General features: G+C 65.3%; 2 protein-coding genes across 2 annotated transcripts; both read left to right on the top strand.

The window, feature by feature from the left end:
- The first annotated feature begins 28 nt into the window (after positions 1-28).
- CHLRE_12g489200v5 (uncharacterized protein) lies at positions 29-4396 on the top strand. Its single transcript, XM_001690873.2, has 11 exons — positions 29-429; positions 650-711; positions 856-941; positions 1058-1151; positions 1293-1957; positions 2076-2161; positions 2321-2400; positions 2501-2559; positions 2727-2828; positions 3046-3132; positions 3308-4396. The coding sequence occupies exons 1-11, from the start codon at positions 269-271 to the stop codon at positions 3692-3694; spliced, it is 1869 nt and encodes a 622-aa protein (XP_001690925.2). The 5' UTR covers positions 29-268; the 3' UTR covers positions 3695-4396.
- A 516-nt stretch (positions 4397-4912) lies between these two features.
- Positions 4913-14168, top strand: CHLRE_12g489250v5 (uncharacterized protein). The gene is made up of 13 exons (XM_043067890.1): positions 4913-5177; positions 5325-5504; positions 5811-5867; positions 6070-6141; positions 6338-6443; positions 6757-6958; positions 7073-7118; positions 7240-8520; positions 8742-8819; positions 8992-9123; positions 9282-12740; positions 12902-13029; positions 13141-14168. The coding sequence occupies exons 2-13, from the start codon at positions 5343-5345 to the stop codon at positions 13190-13192; spliced, it is 5775 nt and encodes a 1924-aa protein (XP_042918045.1). The 5' UTR covers positions 4913-5177; positions 5325-5342; the 3' UTR covers positions 13193-14168.
- The last annotated feature ends 1256 nt before the right edge of the window (positions 14169-15424 follow it).

Here is a 15424-nt window from a genome sequence, read left to right as displayed (position 1 = left end):
TATACGCAAGCTGTATGTGTAGCAGCATCGATATCCACTTGGGAAACAAATTTAACCCGCGCGAAGTTTTGGTGCGGTTGGGCAAAATTTGGTATCGCTTTGCCGCTCTAATCCGCGTTCGCTGTACATGCCAGAGCGTTGAAATTACCCGCTGACTGGGCTCACATTTCGGAAGCGCTGGATTCTTCTGCACGGCGCTGCGCGCAACTCCCCCAGACTACTTGCCGTTCACCCTTGCTGAGGACGTCTGCACTGCAGCGCCACCACTATGCAGCACAAGCGGGGGCCTGCGATGTGGTGCAAGGCGTGCTTCTTCCTGCTCGCGGTGTGGGAGGCTATCTGGGGTCTGCTGTGGTATTTCGCAACCCTGGGCCAGTGGACCACGCACGAGGAGCCCAGAATCACTGCCGCCCCTACGCCCATCAATCAGTACGTCAACAGAGCATAACATGGCCGTCCCCTTGATAAATGCAGAGCCAGTCGCTTGTGAGAATGCTTTGCGTGACCATCGCACTAACTGCCACACGATGGCCAGAATGCGTTTGTAACAAACACAGCTACCCAAAAAGGCAGGAGTCCTGCATGCAGATGCATTGCTTATAGCATCTTCAATAACAGGATGCATGTACCGTGCCGCCCCTTCGCACAGGCGGATCCTGTCGGCCTGCACACGGTTGCGAGCCTTTCGCGCCTGCCCATGGGCCTCTGGAGGTGAGCCGCGGCCTCCTTCACAGCCTGTGACCTGCCGTGAATGCTTTACCTTGCTCGGCAGCCGCACCTGTGCGTGCCGTACGAGTGGCAACACACTCCTGACGATCCAGTACCCATGCGCGCATGTGTGTTTCCACGCAACAGCTGCGGCACAGATGGTGGTCGCCAATTTGAAGCCCTCACCCATGCGGAGCCCCTTCAGCCGCGAGAACCTGGTCTTGGAGGATGGGGTAAGCACAGATCAGGGCGGCAGAGTCTGTAACGCCGCAGAGCTACTGAACAGAACGCAGTTCCAGACTTCCTGAGGTTCTAATTCAGCTGCATTTCCGTTTTCGCCCCTTGCAAGGTGCTGGTGGCTTTGGACTGGCAGCATGCGGGCCCGGACGGCACGCCGGAACTGGCCGAGGACGCGCCATTGGTGGTCTGCGCGCACGGCCTGGGTGCGTCAGGAGGATTGCGATCGTATTGCGGCGCGTTGTGGGCGTATTGCAGCGCTCAGTGTCCGGTAGCTACTTTTACACCGATGTCTGCAGTACCTGATCGCTGCACGGCACTTGCCGCTGTGACGTGATCCTCCGCAGGCGGGGATAGCACTTCCACGTACCTGCGGGTCTTTGCGGAGGTCTGCCGCGAGCGCGGCTGGCGCTGCGTGGTTTACAACCGCCGTGGGCACGCGCGGATGTCAGTCCTCCCGAGCATGACCTCGCTTGCTACCGCAGCAGCCGGGATGGCGACCGGCAGCCAGGGCAACGACGGCAGCATCAGCAGTCGCACGCAAAAGCACGACGGCTGCCTCAGCAGCGGTGAGGCAGCTGTCGGGAATACGGGCGGCAGGGGGTTAACTTTGAACCAATCCCGTAAGGAAACAGTTGCGCTGCAAGGAGAAACTGCAGCCGCGTATGTGGGCGGCAGGGGGGAGGAGGTATTGTATGATCTAGGCAGGACAGCGAGCGAGGAGAACAGCGCGAGCGGCGGCGAAGACGTGGGTGGCTATTTGGCGCGGGCCGCAACGCCTGATGACCTGGACCTATCTATTGCCGTGACTACGGCGGCCCAGGTAGCAGCGACGCAATCAGCTGCCTCAGTGGCAGCGGCGAGCGGTGGAGGGGCGGTGGCTGAAGCTACGGTCACGGTCGTGGGTGGAGCTAGCAGCACTGGTGGGCCCGGGTCGGTGGCAACCGCCAAGGCGACGGTGAAGGTTGCCAAGATCTTCCCCAAGCACTCGGACATCGCTGACATGGAGGAGGTAAGCCCGCAGCCTCACAAAGGGGACTTGCATCGATGGCCGGTTTGGCCCTGTCAAAACACGTGCCCGTGACAGCTTTTGAGGTGTAGTGTGTTCGTGGTGAATGCATCGCATGCAGGTGGTGGCGCATATCTGCAGGCGCTTCCCCGGCGCGCCCAAGGTGCTTGTGGGCTTCTCCGCAGGCTCCAACCTAACCGTCCAGTAGTGAGTCGGCTCGTGGGTGCGGCGTTTCGCGGCATTGGGCCACCAAGGTGCCGGCCGAAGGGTATAGCGATGCCATCCGGGTTTTTTGGGCCAGAGGCAGGTTCAGTCTGCCCCGCAAGCTGGTGCTCAGCAACCGTACCGTAATGTGCCCGCCTGCAGTTGCGGCGCCGTAAACACGTACCCGCACAACCCCTTCCTGGCCGCCGTCTCCATAAGCAACGCCCACAACCTCATGAAAGGTGCGCTGCCGTGACTCCTTCATTCAGCGCAAACTGCCGTCGCATGCGCACCACACCAACATGCACATGCGGCCCCACCCACGCGGTGCTACGCCCGCAGCCACGCGCCTGCTGAAGGCCCGGCCGCTGTCAGATGCGATGATGACCGCGTTCCTCCAGGTGCGCTCGCACGCCTCGCTTGGTGTACCTCGCCTGCCTGCTCGCGAGGGCGCGTCGTCGATGCGCCGTATTGGCCTGGGCGAGGTGCGTCCAAATTGTGTGACGTGCGCTCCACCCGCCGCCGCTGCGGCCTGTCGTCGCCGCCGCCACCCTCTTGCTGCATGCAGGAGAAGCTGTGGGAGGGCCTGACTGACATCCGGATCATGGCGGAGCGCCACGGGGTGCAGCTGGACTTCCGCCGCCTCATGTCCACGTGCCATTTCCGCGAGGTGGGTGGGGAGGAGGGCGGGGACAAGCACCCAAGCCAAAAATTAGATGGAAATGCCGGAACTTGCAGTACCCGTTAGAGACTCATGACGACCCCAAGCGCTGTGGTAGATGAAGAAGTAATGCACTATGTTTAGTGGCGCGCGCTACACCCGTGCCGGGCCAGCGTGTGCCGCCGTATCACCTCACGTTCCTCGCACTCTTTGCTCACGTGCGCAGTTTGAGGAGCTGCTGATCTGCCCCATCTACGGGTACGCCTCGCTGGACGAGTACTACCGGGAGGTGTCCAGCGGCAAGGACTTCGAGGTGAGCGGGTAACCGTTGAATGGCTGCTTCAGCAATTCAGACGCTGAGGTAGGCGTGGCTAACCTGGAGTAGCACCGTGCCGTGAAGTTGATGTCACTGGCAAGGCTTCGACGCCTTGAACTCTGACCCAAGCTCTCCTGGCTCACCACCGCCATCTTTGCGTCTTGACTCGCAGCATGTGCGCCTGCCGCTGCTGTCGCTTGCCAACCTGGATGACCCCATCATACACCCGTCCATGACGGAAGTGGCGGTGGAGGCGGCGCGCCAGAACCCTCACGTCATCTCAGTCGTAACACAGCGCGGCGGCCACCTGGGTTGGCAGCACGGCTGGGCCTGCGAGCCGTGGATGCACCAGCTCCTGGAGCAATTCGTTGGGGAGGTGCTGCGCATGCACTATGAGCAGGGCGGCTCGGGGGCGGCGGAAGTGGAGCAGCAGCAGGAAGCGCAGCAGGCTATGCAGGCGCCTGTTGCGGCTGGGCGGGAGGGCAGCCAGGACGGCAACGGTGGGCCGGGTGTGGGTGGCTTGCGGTACAGGCGCACGGTGCCCAGTGCGCGCGCGTGAGCGCAATTTGCGCGGTGCCGCTGTATTGAATTTGGTGCATGTTAGGGTCTCCCCTACCACACCTTGCGGAGCATGGGCGGGAATGTTGCACGGCGTGGCCACCTTTAGCCCTGCGGCGCAGCGGATGTAGCTCGCAAGCAGAGGGTTGCAAGGGTTCACATGTATTCTTCGGGTGCTGTTTGTGATTTGACGGTGGTGTTGTACGGCACACACCTTTCATCAGCAACGCGGTATGCGAGTCCTGGGGGCGCCGCGGTGCGGTCTCTGCTGCAGGGCGGGGGCACTGGGAGCAGGAATGGCTGCGTGTGCTCTTGGCCGTACAGTCAGAAAAGGTTTGTGGGTATGCATGTTCGCTATTCATGGTTTGCATATGTCGCCGTGCGTGTGTGGCTACAGGTCGGGTAGATCCGGGTGCTCTGCCACATAATGCCAAACGCACGCAAGTCCAGATTGCTGTTGCCAGGGGAGAAATGGCTCCCCTGGCTGCTCATATCCTGCTGTTGAAGGATCATGGTTATCGAGGTTACTCAACTGCAGATGCTGGATTGTGCTCCACTGCACTCAGCATGAGCATGAGCATTTACATGCACTCAGCGAGTTGTTGCAGTTTGAATACGGTATAGCACAATGTGTTCACTGCTGCTCTGTGTCATGAGCAATGCTGCGGCCAGGTTGCGGCATACCGTGTAAATACTCGCGCCCCTTTGGCCACTCGCGCCCCTTTGACCTCATACCTCCTGCCAATCGCAGAGATGTTAGATGACCGGTGGGGGCAGGTGGGGGCTTGGGGTTTGGGGTGTCAGCACGCGCGCGCACCTGCGTGTCAGCACGAGGAGGCGGCTCTCTCAGATGAGTAAGCTGGTGGGCTGGTTATGGAAGATACTCCCCGCGCACAGCGTGTCACTCTGATACAGCTTGCCGGTGCGTTCGCGAAGGTCCCCAGCCCACGCTTTGCTGGGCAGCACGTTTTGAGCCCGCCCATTTGGATCAGACAGCAGAGTGCATTGAGATGAGGGCAGTAAGCTCTAGACCGTGGGAAGGCCAGCTGGGAGCCTGGGACTGCACATCTGCGGTATGCAAGGATTGGGGCCAGCTGAACGAGCCGGGAAAACGCGGGAGGGGTGGGTGGGCACGCCCCGCAGTGTGCCAGATTTGCCATCTTGCTCAGAAGTGCCCCCCACAGAATGCTACCAGCACAAGTTGCTCTAGCAAGTTAACGACAAGTAGGTCAACACACACTCTCCGTTCCGTAGCCTCAACCTGTGATAGCTGGACAAAGTCTTGCAAGGGCTTTGTGTTTTCCATATGATGAGTTTACAAGCATAAATAATACAATGGCAACATTCAGCCACCGGCCAAAGCGTCGGAGGTCGGCCCTCGAAGTTGTCAGCGGAAAAAAAATGCCTTGCGACAATGGACGGCCTCCTACATAGACAAATTAATGTGTTAGCACTGGAGGCGTCTGTTAGAGCACACTGAAGCGGTGCGCGCTGCGTTGATGCAGGTTCCGCAGCTCGGGCATACTTTAGACCTTGCCTGTGTCTTAAGAGCAATATGCACTATCTTCTTATCGATACTAACATTCAACAACTTGTGAAACCGACGTCGCCCACATGGTAATGCTTTTCAGGCCTGAGTGCCGACAAAGATGGACCCCGGAAAGGGTTTCATAGACCCTGAGGATGTCCTGGAGCTGGCCAAGGAAGCGGAGCAGGGCGGGCCACTTACCATAACGGAGCGTGCCCAGGCCACGTACCAGGCGGGGCTCCAGCCCTTCTCGTTCGATGTTCACGTTAAGCTGGGCATGGAGGTAGGCCACAGTCAGGCTCCGGAGTGTTGCCATAGCGCCCAGTACGTCTTCAGGGGCGTTAATCGAGCGGGCGAAAGGGGCATCGCGTTCAAAGGGTGCCAGCCGCGGTGGGGAGCAGCGGGGTTAGGGACGGACAGGTCAGGTGTGCTGTATCCGCCTCCTTATTGGGGATGCAGTGCCTACATGTCCGTGATTAGGCAGTTACATCTCCACACAAGAACCCACTTTCACGTGGCAGTAAACGGTGTCGCAGTGTTTCCTTGTACTGTCTGCTCATTTGCTTTCATACACCGCCACCTCTCGCAGCTGCTGGCGCTGCGGCGCCAGGAGGCTCTCATGCAGCTGGATGCGGAGGCCTTCGGGGTGAGCGAGCAAATCGCACATCAACCTGTTGCGCATAAGCCTCAACAAGGCTGCTGGATACGCAAGGGATGCGCTTGTGCGGCGGTGTCGACTACAAGGCCACACTGCCGGAAGTCCGAATGACTCGTGCTTTGACGCCTGCGACCCAGGAAGAGTCGAAAACTAACGGCAATCCCTCATCCGCCCGATTGCGAACTGACAGGAAAAACTGAAACGGAGAGCAGCCATTCGCGATATGCTGAAACAGGTGGCGAAGGAGGACAGCTGGGTGCAGGTGAGAGAGGGAGCTGCGGGGTTTGCTGCACCGTGCTAACGTCACAGTATGGTAGTGGGACGGCGCTCGAGTCCCCACTCCCCAGGCTCAGCCCACGCATTGGGTTCCCGGGGCAGCGCCTCCCAGGCTGTACCGTGTCACTTGGGTGCTCATGGCTACCATGCCGTCCGCCTTTCCACCTACCGCGCCCCCATAGTACCCCGCTGCTGACCTTGCGCGCATCACGCGCGCGCTCAACCGCGAGGACATGCCCGAGGGCGAGGAGGACGACGTGTTTGAGGAGGAGCCGGAGGAGGACAAGGGTGCGTGTCAGAGTGTGTGTGCGCGTGTGTGTGTGTGTGTGTGTGTGTGTGTGTGCCGGGGTAACAGGAGATCTGGAGGGGAGGCTGCTGGGGCTGAATACAGGAGCAGCTGTGTGGGAGGGCGGTGTCGGCTGCCAGTGGGCGGCAGACCTTGGTCTGCGTTTGGGTGAGGTGGAGTGCTGTGCTGTGCGCCTCGGACAGTCAGAGCAGCGCTGCAGCACCGCGGTTTGGAGCGTGGCACCCACGCTTGACCTGTTCCCGTTCGTGAATTTGCGGTGCGGTGCCTGGGTGCGGCTACACACACACTGCGCAGGCACCGGCAAGGACAAGGTGCACCCCTCGTATGCCAAGTGGCTGGAGCGCAAGCGGCGCGGCGCAGTGCGGCGCGCGGCGTTCGGCGTGAGCGTGGAGCGCGACATGAACCCCGTCAGCAAGTCGCTGGGGGGCAGCCCCTTGCCGGGTCAGGAGGACACTGGCGGGCCGCCGGTTGGCCGGCGCAACTCCAGCACCAGCGGGTGAGAGTTTACCTGGCTGGGTGTGGGCACATGCGAGGCGATTGTGTGCCGTATGTGGCGTGGGCCTGGGCCGTGTCTCATCCCGCTCGCTGGCGTCTCCTCCTCGCTGCGTAGGTCGACGACGTTCGGCAAGGCGCACCGCCTGGCCGGCTATCTTGGGGTGAGTGCCGCACCGTCTCGGAGCATGCACCGCGTCCTATGCGGACGAATTAGTTGATTGCGCTTTGGGCTGCCTACTGAAATACGGGTGCATCGCTGCTGGGTCCCAATGCCCACTGCAGTCGCCGCAGCACACCCACCGCCGCAACTCCACCTCGGGGCCGTCCGGCCGCGGCGGGCGCTCTTCGGGCGGCTACGAGCCCGGCCAGCTGAACGGCGGCGGCGCAGTAGGGGTTGTGGAGTACGAGGCGTTTGCTGCGGGTGACGGCGCGGCCAGTGACACGGAAGATGGCGAGGCAGGGGTCTCGGGCGGACGCAGCTCGCACTTTGCCGACATTCAGGAGGCGGCGCAGGTCCTGGGCCTGAACTACAAGGACAACAACAGGCGGCGCGTGGTGCAGCTAGCCGGCGAGCCGTCCGGACCTGACAGCGGACCAGGCAGCAAGCGGATGCTGAAGTCGACGCAGAGCGAGCTGCTAGCCGCGGCGTCGGAAGCGGCGTCAGATGCGACAGGCCTGCGGCCGAGCGGCATGCAGTCAGACTGGCGGGCCGCAGTTCGCAGCAAGAGCCACTCCATGTTGGCGCCGCCGCCTGGGTTGCAGCTGTCCTCGGCGGGGTCGCCGACGGCGCCAGGGGAGATGCCGGTGGGGCCCAAGGGCCCGCCAGTGCCGCCGGTGGCGCCGCAGCTTGCGCAGCTGGAGGCCGCGGTGGAGGCGGTGGCGTCGCTCAAGGAGGAGCAGCTGCAGACCTTCATCACCGCAGTGCAGGTCGCGGCGAAGGCCGCGTCGGCAGCGGAGGCCGCCGCGGCGGCGGCGACCGCCGGCGCCCCGCCCGAGGAGCAGGCCGCTGCTGTGAAGGCCGCCGGCGCCGCCGCCAGCCGTGTGCTCATGTACGATGAGGCGGCCATGTCGGTTGAGAAGTTGTTGGCGGAGTCAGCGGAGCGGTTGCAGCAGGCGCGCGCCATCTACGAGCAGGCCCACGCGGCCAAGCTGTCCGCCATCGCGGGGCAGTCCGAGTTGCAGCGGGAGCTGCAGCTGCTGCGGGAATGGCTGGCGGGCGCGGAGCAGCAGCGCCTGGCCTTGGCCGCGGCCGCGCTGGCGGCGCAGCGGCAGCGGCTGGAGGCCGCCGCCGGCTCCGCCTCATCGCCGGCTCTGTCGACGTTGCTGGAGCAGTGCAGCGGCGCAGCGGAGTCCCTGGGCGCGTTGGCTTCGGGCATCGAGACGGCGACCGCGGAGGCGGAGGCGCAGCTGGCGGAGCGGCAGCGGCGGCGCGAGGCGCTGCGACTGATTGAGGACGAGTGTGTGAAGCTGGCCACAGACATGGAGCAGCGGGAGGAGACGGACCGGCTGGCGGCGCTGATGAAGGCGGAGGCGGAGGCCGAGCGGGCCATGGCAGAGGCCAAGGTGGGGTTGCGGCCGGGTTCGCGGACGGGTTGCGGGATGGGTGGGGAGGCGCGGTGGGCAGGGCCGAGCGCAAGAATACCGGTATGGGTGGGGACGGGTGCGGCTTCATCTTGGGGCCCTGTCCATGGGCTCAAGATGGGAATGCAGGCGCCACACATCATGCTGTCTCGTCTTTTGACTCTTTATGCTGTCGCCCACCCGCCCCGCACGCCCACCTGCAGAACGAGGAGGAGGCCAAGGCGCACGCGCTCATGGCCGCACTCATCATGGGCGAGGAGGAGTGGGTGCTGGAGCACCAGGTACGGGGCGGGGGCCGGGGCGGGGGAACATGATCAGCGCGTGCTCACCGTACATGTCACATGGGTGCAGCAGAATGCAGTGCAGCGTTCGTGCGTCTCACGAAGAGGAGTTTCGTGCACGCCTGGTGCGAGTGGTGCTGCGGTGTGCTGCTGCTGCTGCTACCTGCCGCAGGTCCGCGCCGCGGCGCTGCGGGCGGCCGAGCGCGACGAGCAGCGCATGGCTGTGCTGCTGGCGGCGGAGCGGGAGAAGGCGACCAAGGCGGGGGCGGGCTTCGACAGCAGCCTGCTGGACGAGCTGAAGGAGGTGAGGAGTTGGATGAGAGGAGGAAGTGTGACCGTTGATGTGAGAAAGGGCTTATAGTCACTGACAATTTGACAGCGAGTCAGTCCGTTGGCCACAGCTATGGGGCGTTCCGAGTAGAATGGCGCTGACGCCGCCGTACACCCCGCTTGTCGCCGCAGCTGGAGGACGAGGCCAAGGCGGAGATCGCGTACCGGCGGGAACGGCTGGAGGAGGCAGTTAAGGAGCTGGCGATGTTCGCGGAGATGCGGCGCCAAGCGACGGAGCGCCAGGCGCGAGAGGCCGCGGCGCGAGAGGCGGTGGAGGCGGAGGCTGCCATGGCCGCCGCCGGCGTGGCCGCGTCGCGAGCAGAGGCGGACATGGACCCAGCCAACATCCAGCCGCCGCCGCCGCCACCCATTGCGGTGGAGGAGTCAATCGCGTCACGGCCTCCGTCGCCGCCGCCGCCGGAGCCCTCGCCGGAGGAGCTTCTGCAGGCGGCAGTAGCGGCCATGCAGGACTGCTGCAGCCGTGCCACGGCGGCGCCGCACTCCGGCTCGCCGTCCAGTGACGCCGCGGAGGCTCCGCCGGCGCCCTCCGCTGGCGATGCTCTGCCGCAGGAGGATTCCGAACTGGAGAAATACAGCAGGGCTGCGCAGCAGCGCCTGGCGGCGGCGCGTGCGGCGTTGGAAGCCGTCATCAAGCTGCGTGAGGCGCAGAAGGGCACGTCATCGGAGCTTGCGGGGATGGCGGACGACGCGCGGCGGTATGAGGCGGCGGCGGCGGCGGTGCGGGAGGAGAGGGAGCGGGTGGAGGCGGCATTGGCGGCGGAGGGGGACGCCAAGAAGTCGGCGTGGCTGGCGGGTGTGCTGGAGGAGTGCAACCGGCTGTACGATGTCATGGTGACGGCAGGCGTGGCGGAGCCGGCGCCATCGCGGGCGGAGCTTCTTGAGAAGGAGCGCGCAGCGGCGGAGGCGGCAGCCACCGTGGCGGCGGCGGCGGCGGAAGCGGCGGAGGCGGCGGAGGCGGAGGCCAGGGTGGCGGAGGCGGCAGCGGCAGCGGCGGAGGCCGAGGCCGCGCAGGCGCTGGCGGAGGCGGAGGCCGCGGCCGAGGCGCAGCGTGAGCAGGCTTTGGCGGCAGCGGCTGCGGCCGATTCAGCGGCGTCCGCTGCAGCGGTCACGTCGATGCCCATCTCGCCAGCCCACACACCACGGATGATGAGTCCCCGGCCCCCGGGTGTGACGCCGCCAGCCAACGGGAGCCTTGCAGACGAGGCCAACTCTTCGCCCAAACTCCGCGCCGCTCGCACCGCAGCCACGAGTCTGTCGCCTCCGGCCTCTCAGGCGGCGCTGCTGCAGCCCGTGCGCGGGCCCGCGCGGCCCACTGCTCCGTCCATGCCCACAACTGTGACGTTGGGCTTCGACCCGCACACGAACAGCGTCACGCACGAGTGGTCGCGTGCCGGCCACCCGCACACCCGCACGTCCGCGCCGCACCTCAACTACGGCGGCGGGCACCTGGCCGCCGCCGCCGCCACCGGCGGCTACACAAGCCCTGGACCGCGCGGCAGCGCTGCGGCAGGGCCGCACAGCAGGCTGGCTGCGCCATACGCGCCGCCGCCTCAGCCTCAGCCTCAGCCACCTGTTCCGCCGCCAATGCATTCGTTCACGTACTCAGCGCCGGTGCCCGTTGGCGGGGCTATGGCGAACGGCGGCGCGCACTCAGGCCCGAGCGGCAGCGGCGGACAGCACCCGTCGCAGCCGCAGCTGCACTTGCACCATGCAGGCCTGGCGCCGCTGCAGCCGCCGCCCGTTGGTGGCATGGGCGCAGGCGCCGGGCCACAGGAGACGGGATCGTCGATGGGCGGGGCGGGGCGCAGGTCGTTTGCCATCAACGGCGCTCGGCCTCAAGGCCAGTCCAGCGAGCTGCTACCGCCCATCTACTCGTCCACAAACAGCAACAGCAGCGGCGTTGCAGCCGCCGCCGCATCGGCCATTGCCGCTCATGGGCACCCAGGCAGCTCCGGCGTTGGTTCTCCTGGACTGGCCCACCACCTACAACAACAGCAGCAGCAGTTTGCCCAGCAGCCGCCCATGCGTCGGTCCGAGCCAGGCATGTCCGGCCCCACACACGGCAAAGCCGCCGCCGGCGCAGCTGCCGGCGGGGCGCAACAGCCGGGCGCACCCGCCGGCCAGGCCGGGATGCCGCCCCAGCACCAGGCCTTCCTGCAGCAGCAGCAACAGTCCTACCAGGCTGCACTGGCAGGGGCCCCTGCCATCCTGCAACATTACACCAACTCTCCAGACTCCGCCTCGCCCAACTTGGCCTCGCGCCTGGCCGGCGGACCGCACGCCGGAGCGCACCCAGCCGGTGTCGCCGTGCACAATGTCTCGGGCGCGGGGCTGCCAGCGGACGCGCTGCAGAGCCACCTACGCAAGCAGGTCGGCGGCGGCGGCGGCAGCGGCCCCAACAGCACCGGCGGCGACGGCAGCAACAGTCCTGACGTCGGTACGAGCACGCCGCAGCGCGGCGGGCAGCTGCTGCTGCGCCCGGGCGGTGGGCTGCAGCCGCCGCAGGTGGGCATCGTGGCGTTCGGTGACAGCACCTACACGCAGTGGGTGGCGGCGCAGGCGGAGGCCACGCCCAAAGCCCTAGAGGCGGCGCGGCAGGTTGACGAGGTGCTGTCACGACTGCCGCCTGAGCTGCACTCGGTGCTGCTCAACGCGGCGGAGCTACTCACTGGCGTAGGCTTGGACCAGGCCAGCATGGGGCTGCCACAGCAGCAGCAGGCGCAGGTACAGGCGCAGGCGCAGGTGCAGCAAGGGGGCAACAGCAGCTTAGGGGCTGCGCCCGACGGCGGGCTGCCACCTCACCTGCAGAGCCTGCCGCCAGTGGTCGCCAAGTACATCATGGGCCAACTGCAGCGCATCTACAATGGCAACGCCGGCACCAGCGGCGGCGCCGGCAAATCGCCCAGCGGCGGCGCGGTGCCGCCGGCGCGTGCGACGGACCACCTGGGTAGCGGCGCTGCAGCTGCCTACGCGCCCGGTGTCGCCGGCGCCGGTGCCGACGGCGGGCCCCAGCCTCGCGGCTCCACCAGCGGCATGGCTACCGTCATGATGCCCAGCGCCACTGCGGGGCTGGACTCCTCCTCCTATGCAGCGCTTCAGCTGTTCAACCAGATGCTGCCGGCGCTGACGCAGAGCGTGGCCACGGTGCGCAGCCGCCTCGGCGGTGGCTTCGGCGCGCCCGTGCCCTCCTCAGTCGTTTTTGAGCCGGTGCAGCGTTCGCCGGTGGGGCAGGGCGCCATGCTTGGCTCCCAGCTCAAGGCGGGACGCAAGGTGCGGCCGCCCGGCGGCGCGGAGTACTATGAAGGCGGTGGCAGTGGCGTGGGCGGTGCCGGCGGCGGCAGCGGGCTGTGCTCGCAGGCGTCGTCGCAGCTGGGCCAGGGCAGCGGGGTCCAGCAGCAGGCTGCGGGTGCTGCTGGCGCGCGGCGCAGCAGCCGCGGGCCGGCGGGTGGCGTTGGGGGCGGCGGCGGTGGTGGTGGCGGCGTGTCGCCGTTCAAGGGAGGTGCTGCTGAGCTGACCCAGTATGACATGCTGCGTCACCAGCAGGAGGCGTTGGGGGTGGACCGCTGGACGGTGAGTTGGGGCTCGAGCGCGGGTATTGGGTCTGTGTTTGGTGCCTCGGAGACAGCCGGTTGGCGACTATTGTTAGGTCACTCCACAGTGCTCGGCAGCTGCAAGTATTCCTTCAGCTGGGCGTCCTAACGTTTTGCCCTCAACTACCGTACTGCCTGCAGGTCCGCGGCGTGAATGTGCAGGTGGCAGCTCGCAACTCGCAGCCGGCGGCACCTAGCTCGCAGCAGCGTCGCTCTGTTGACGGCGGCGCACCGCAGCAGGGTGGAAAGCTGGTCCGGGAGGGTTCCAAGTGAGTTGCATTTAGGGCGGTTTTGGGGGCGCTGTGTTTGCTCACGGCGTGTTTGCGTTCACTCTCTGGCCGGTGCTGACTTCCCGTGTGGTGTGTGATCCCGACTTGCAGGGAGACATTCCTACCTCCGCTGGGCAAGCAGCATCAAGCAGTGCGGCACTGAGCTATGGTGGTCGGGGACGGCACAACCAGCAGCTGTTGCAGCCGGATACGCATACATGTAAATACAAAGCAACCTCGACGTGCTTTGTTTGGACTGCTGGGATGTATAAGACTATCTGGTCGGGAATGGCTCAAGCCGCCGTGTAGGCGTGCTGCTGGGGTGTAGTGTGCCCAAGTTTACGGCATACCGTTTAACTGGCTATGACTCTGACCATAAACTGAGTTTCTCCCGTATTCACCTTCGAGGCGCAGAAGTGGGAAACAGAGTGTTCGTGCAGGGTGCACTGAGCGGCTGCTGACGGTATGTTGCAGGGTATTGTGCGTTGACGGTATGGGACCGGCGACGGACCGATCAGGCAGGCAGGGTTGTGTCAGATGGGTGGTGTGCACCGAGGCGGTAGCATGGGTGAGGGGACTAGGGAAGCGCTCGCAATAGCATTTAGGGAGGCGTACTATAACTTGTTGGGTCACTGAGGTGGCCGTGTGGCGGTGAGATGCCAGGAAGCGAGGCCATCCGTAGCTGTGCGCGTGCTTGGACTCATGCCGTGACATAGACGCGGTCACGTTGTAACGGAGAGCGTGAGCCGCCGTGCATCGCTCTGCATCGGATTTCGTCCGTTTGAGCCTCGAGGGTCTGTGCAAGCCGCTTACGCACAAGCTTACACCCAGGCCCAGGACCTGGCCTACCGGCTGGAGGTGCGAAGGATGCCGACCGGCCTCACGTGCGCAACCTGCTGGGCGGCGGGCCGCTGCTGGCGGACCTGCTGACGAGCTAGCATGCACGGTGCCTTGGAAGGTGCCGTGGCGGCTGCGTAGGACGGCTCGCAGGTGGGCGGGCGATCGGGAGTGGATGGATGGCCGCGCGAAGGGAAGTTACTCATTGGCCGAGCCCAAACAAGCGTGACAGGTGTGGGTCGATCGGGTGTTGAGGGTGTGTGCAGTTTCGTGCCGAACATACCTCATACTTATTGCCTGGAGGAGCACCTCGCGCTGGGTCCTTAGCACACGCAAACGAATGTGCACGTGCGTCCGCCCGCCTCCTGCATACGCCGCTTACACGCCGCCCGCCCCGCCCGCCCTGTCCCTACAGCTGCACTACGTGCGCTACTGGCGCCCATGTCAGGCCACTACAACACGCATCATGGGGTGCTGACGGTGCTGGAGCGCTGGAGCTGGGCGCGGTAGTAGCACCAACGGCAGTCGTGGCAGTAGCAGCACTGAGCGATTACGTGGTGCGCGCAGTGGCGCAGGAAGGCCCCGCCGCTCCCCGCGTCACCGTGCCGATGACGCTGACGCGGGCCTCCGCCGCCGCGGCGGCTGCGCTGCCTGCCACGGTCGTCGCCGCCGTGGATCGCTTCGTCAAGGACGGCTTTGTGGCGCTGGCGCAGCCGCGGTCGATGCCGGCGGTGTCGGAATGATGCGCTGCGTTCGGAAATGGCGACGTCTTGGCGTGCCGCCTACCTGGCGCGGCTTAAGGCGCAGCGCGTGGCGGGCAGCGGGCGGACGAGCGAGGCGGTAACTGCGGCGGGGAGGACTAGACGGTTGTGGTGTCGGTGGTGGTGACGTCCATCGGTACATGGCCTTGGGGACGGCGGCGGCAAGTTAGGTCTATGGCGAAGGATTGGCTACTTGAGTTCCTCTCGCCCCACCACACCACCGATCACCGCCTCGTGACGCCTGCCCGCACACAGGACGGCCAGGCCATCAAGCCCAGTGAGCTGGAGCTGGAGGCGGTGCTGGCGGCGGAGCTGGCTGTCGAGGGGTGACGTGGCGGCGGAGGGGCAGGTGGGCGTGGCTGGTGTAGACAGTTGGTGCGTTCCGGGGCTACACCACGCCTCGCAAAGTGCCCTTGACTCAGGACTGCAAATGCAAGGGTTCAAAGCCGGGCGTCAAGGCGTGTGCCAGCGCCCGATGTGCCACGCCCGGTTCCAAAGGCGCCAGCGGCTGCAGCTCGGACTGACTGCACCTTCTGCGTGCAACACCTTGTGCAACACGTACGGCATGCAGGTGGGTGAAGACTTGCCATACGACAAGGACGGCTGCGCGGCGGGCGAGGTGAGGGGGAGGCGAGGTGCTACGGTCGTGGGAGCTAGCTGGGAAACGAAGCACGCGAACGGGCGTTACGGGTGCTTCCTGTTGTGCGGTCACTGAGGTGGCTTCACGAGCTGTCCTGAGTTGTCCTGCCGCGGCCAACACACCAACACGTGATGATGTCAGATGTGGATGTGACATG

The sequence above is a fragment of the Chlamydomonas reinhardtii genome, chromosome 12 (genome assembly GCF_000002595.2).
Source record: "Chlamydomonas reinhardtii strain CC-503 cw92 mt+ chromosome 12, whole genome shotgun sequence".
NCBI lineage: Eukaryota > Viridiplantae > Chlorophyta > Chlorophyceae > Chlamydomonadales > Chlamydomonadaceae > Chlamydomonas > Chlamydomonas reinhardtii.
The sequence above is the reverse complement of the archived record's forward strand: the minus strand, read 5'-3'. Positions and strand labels throughout refer to the sequence as shown.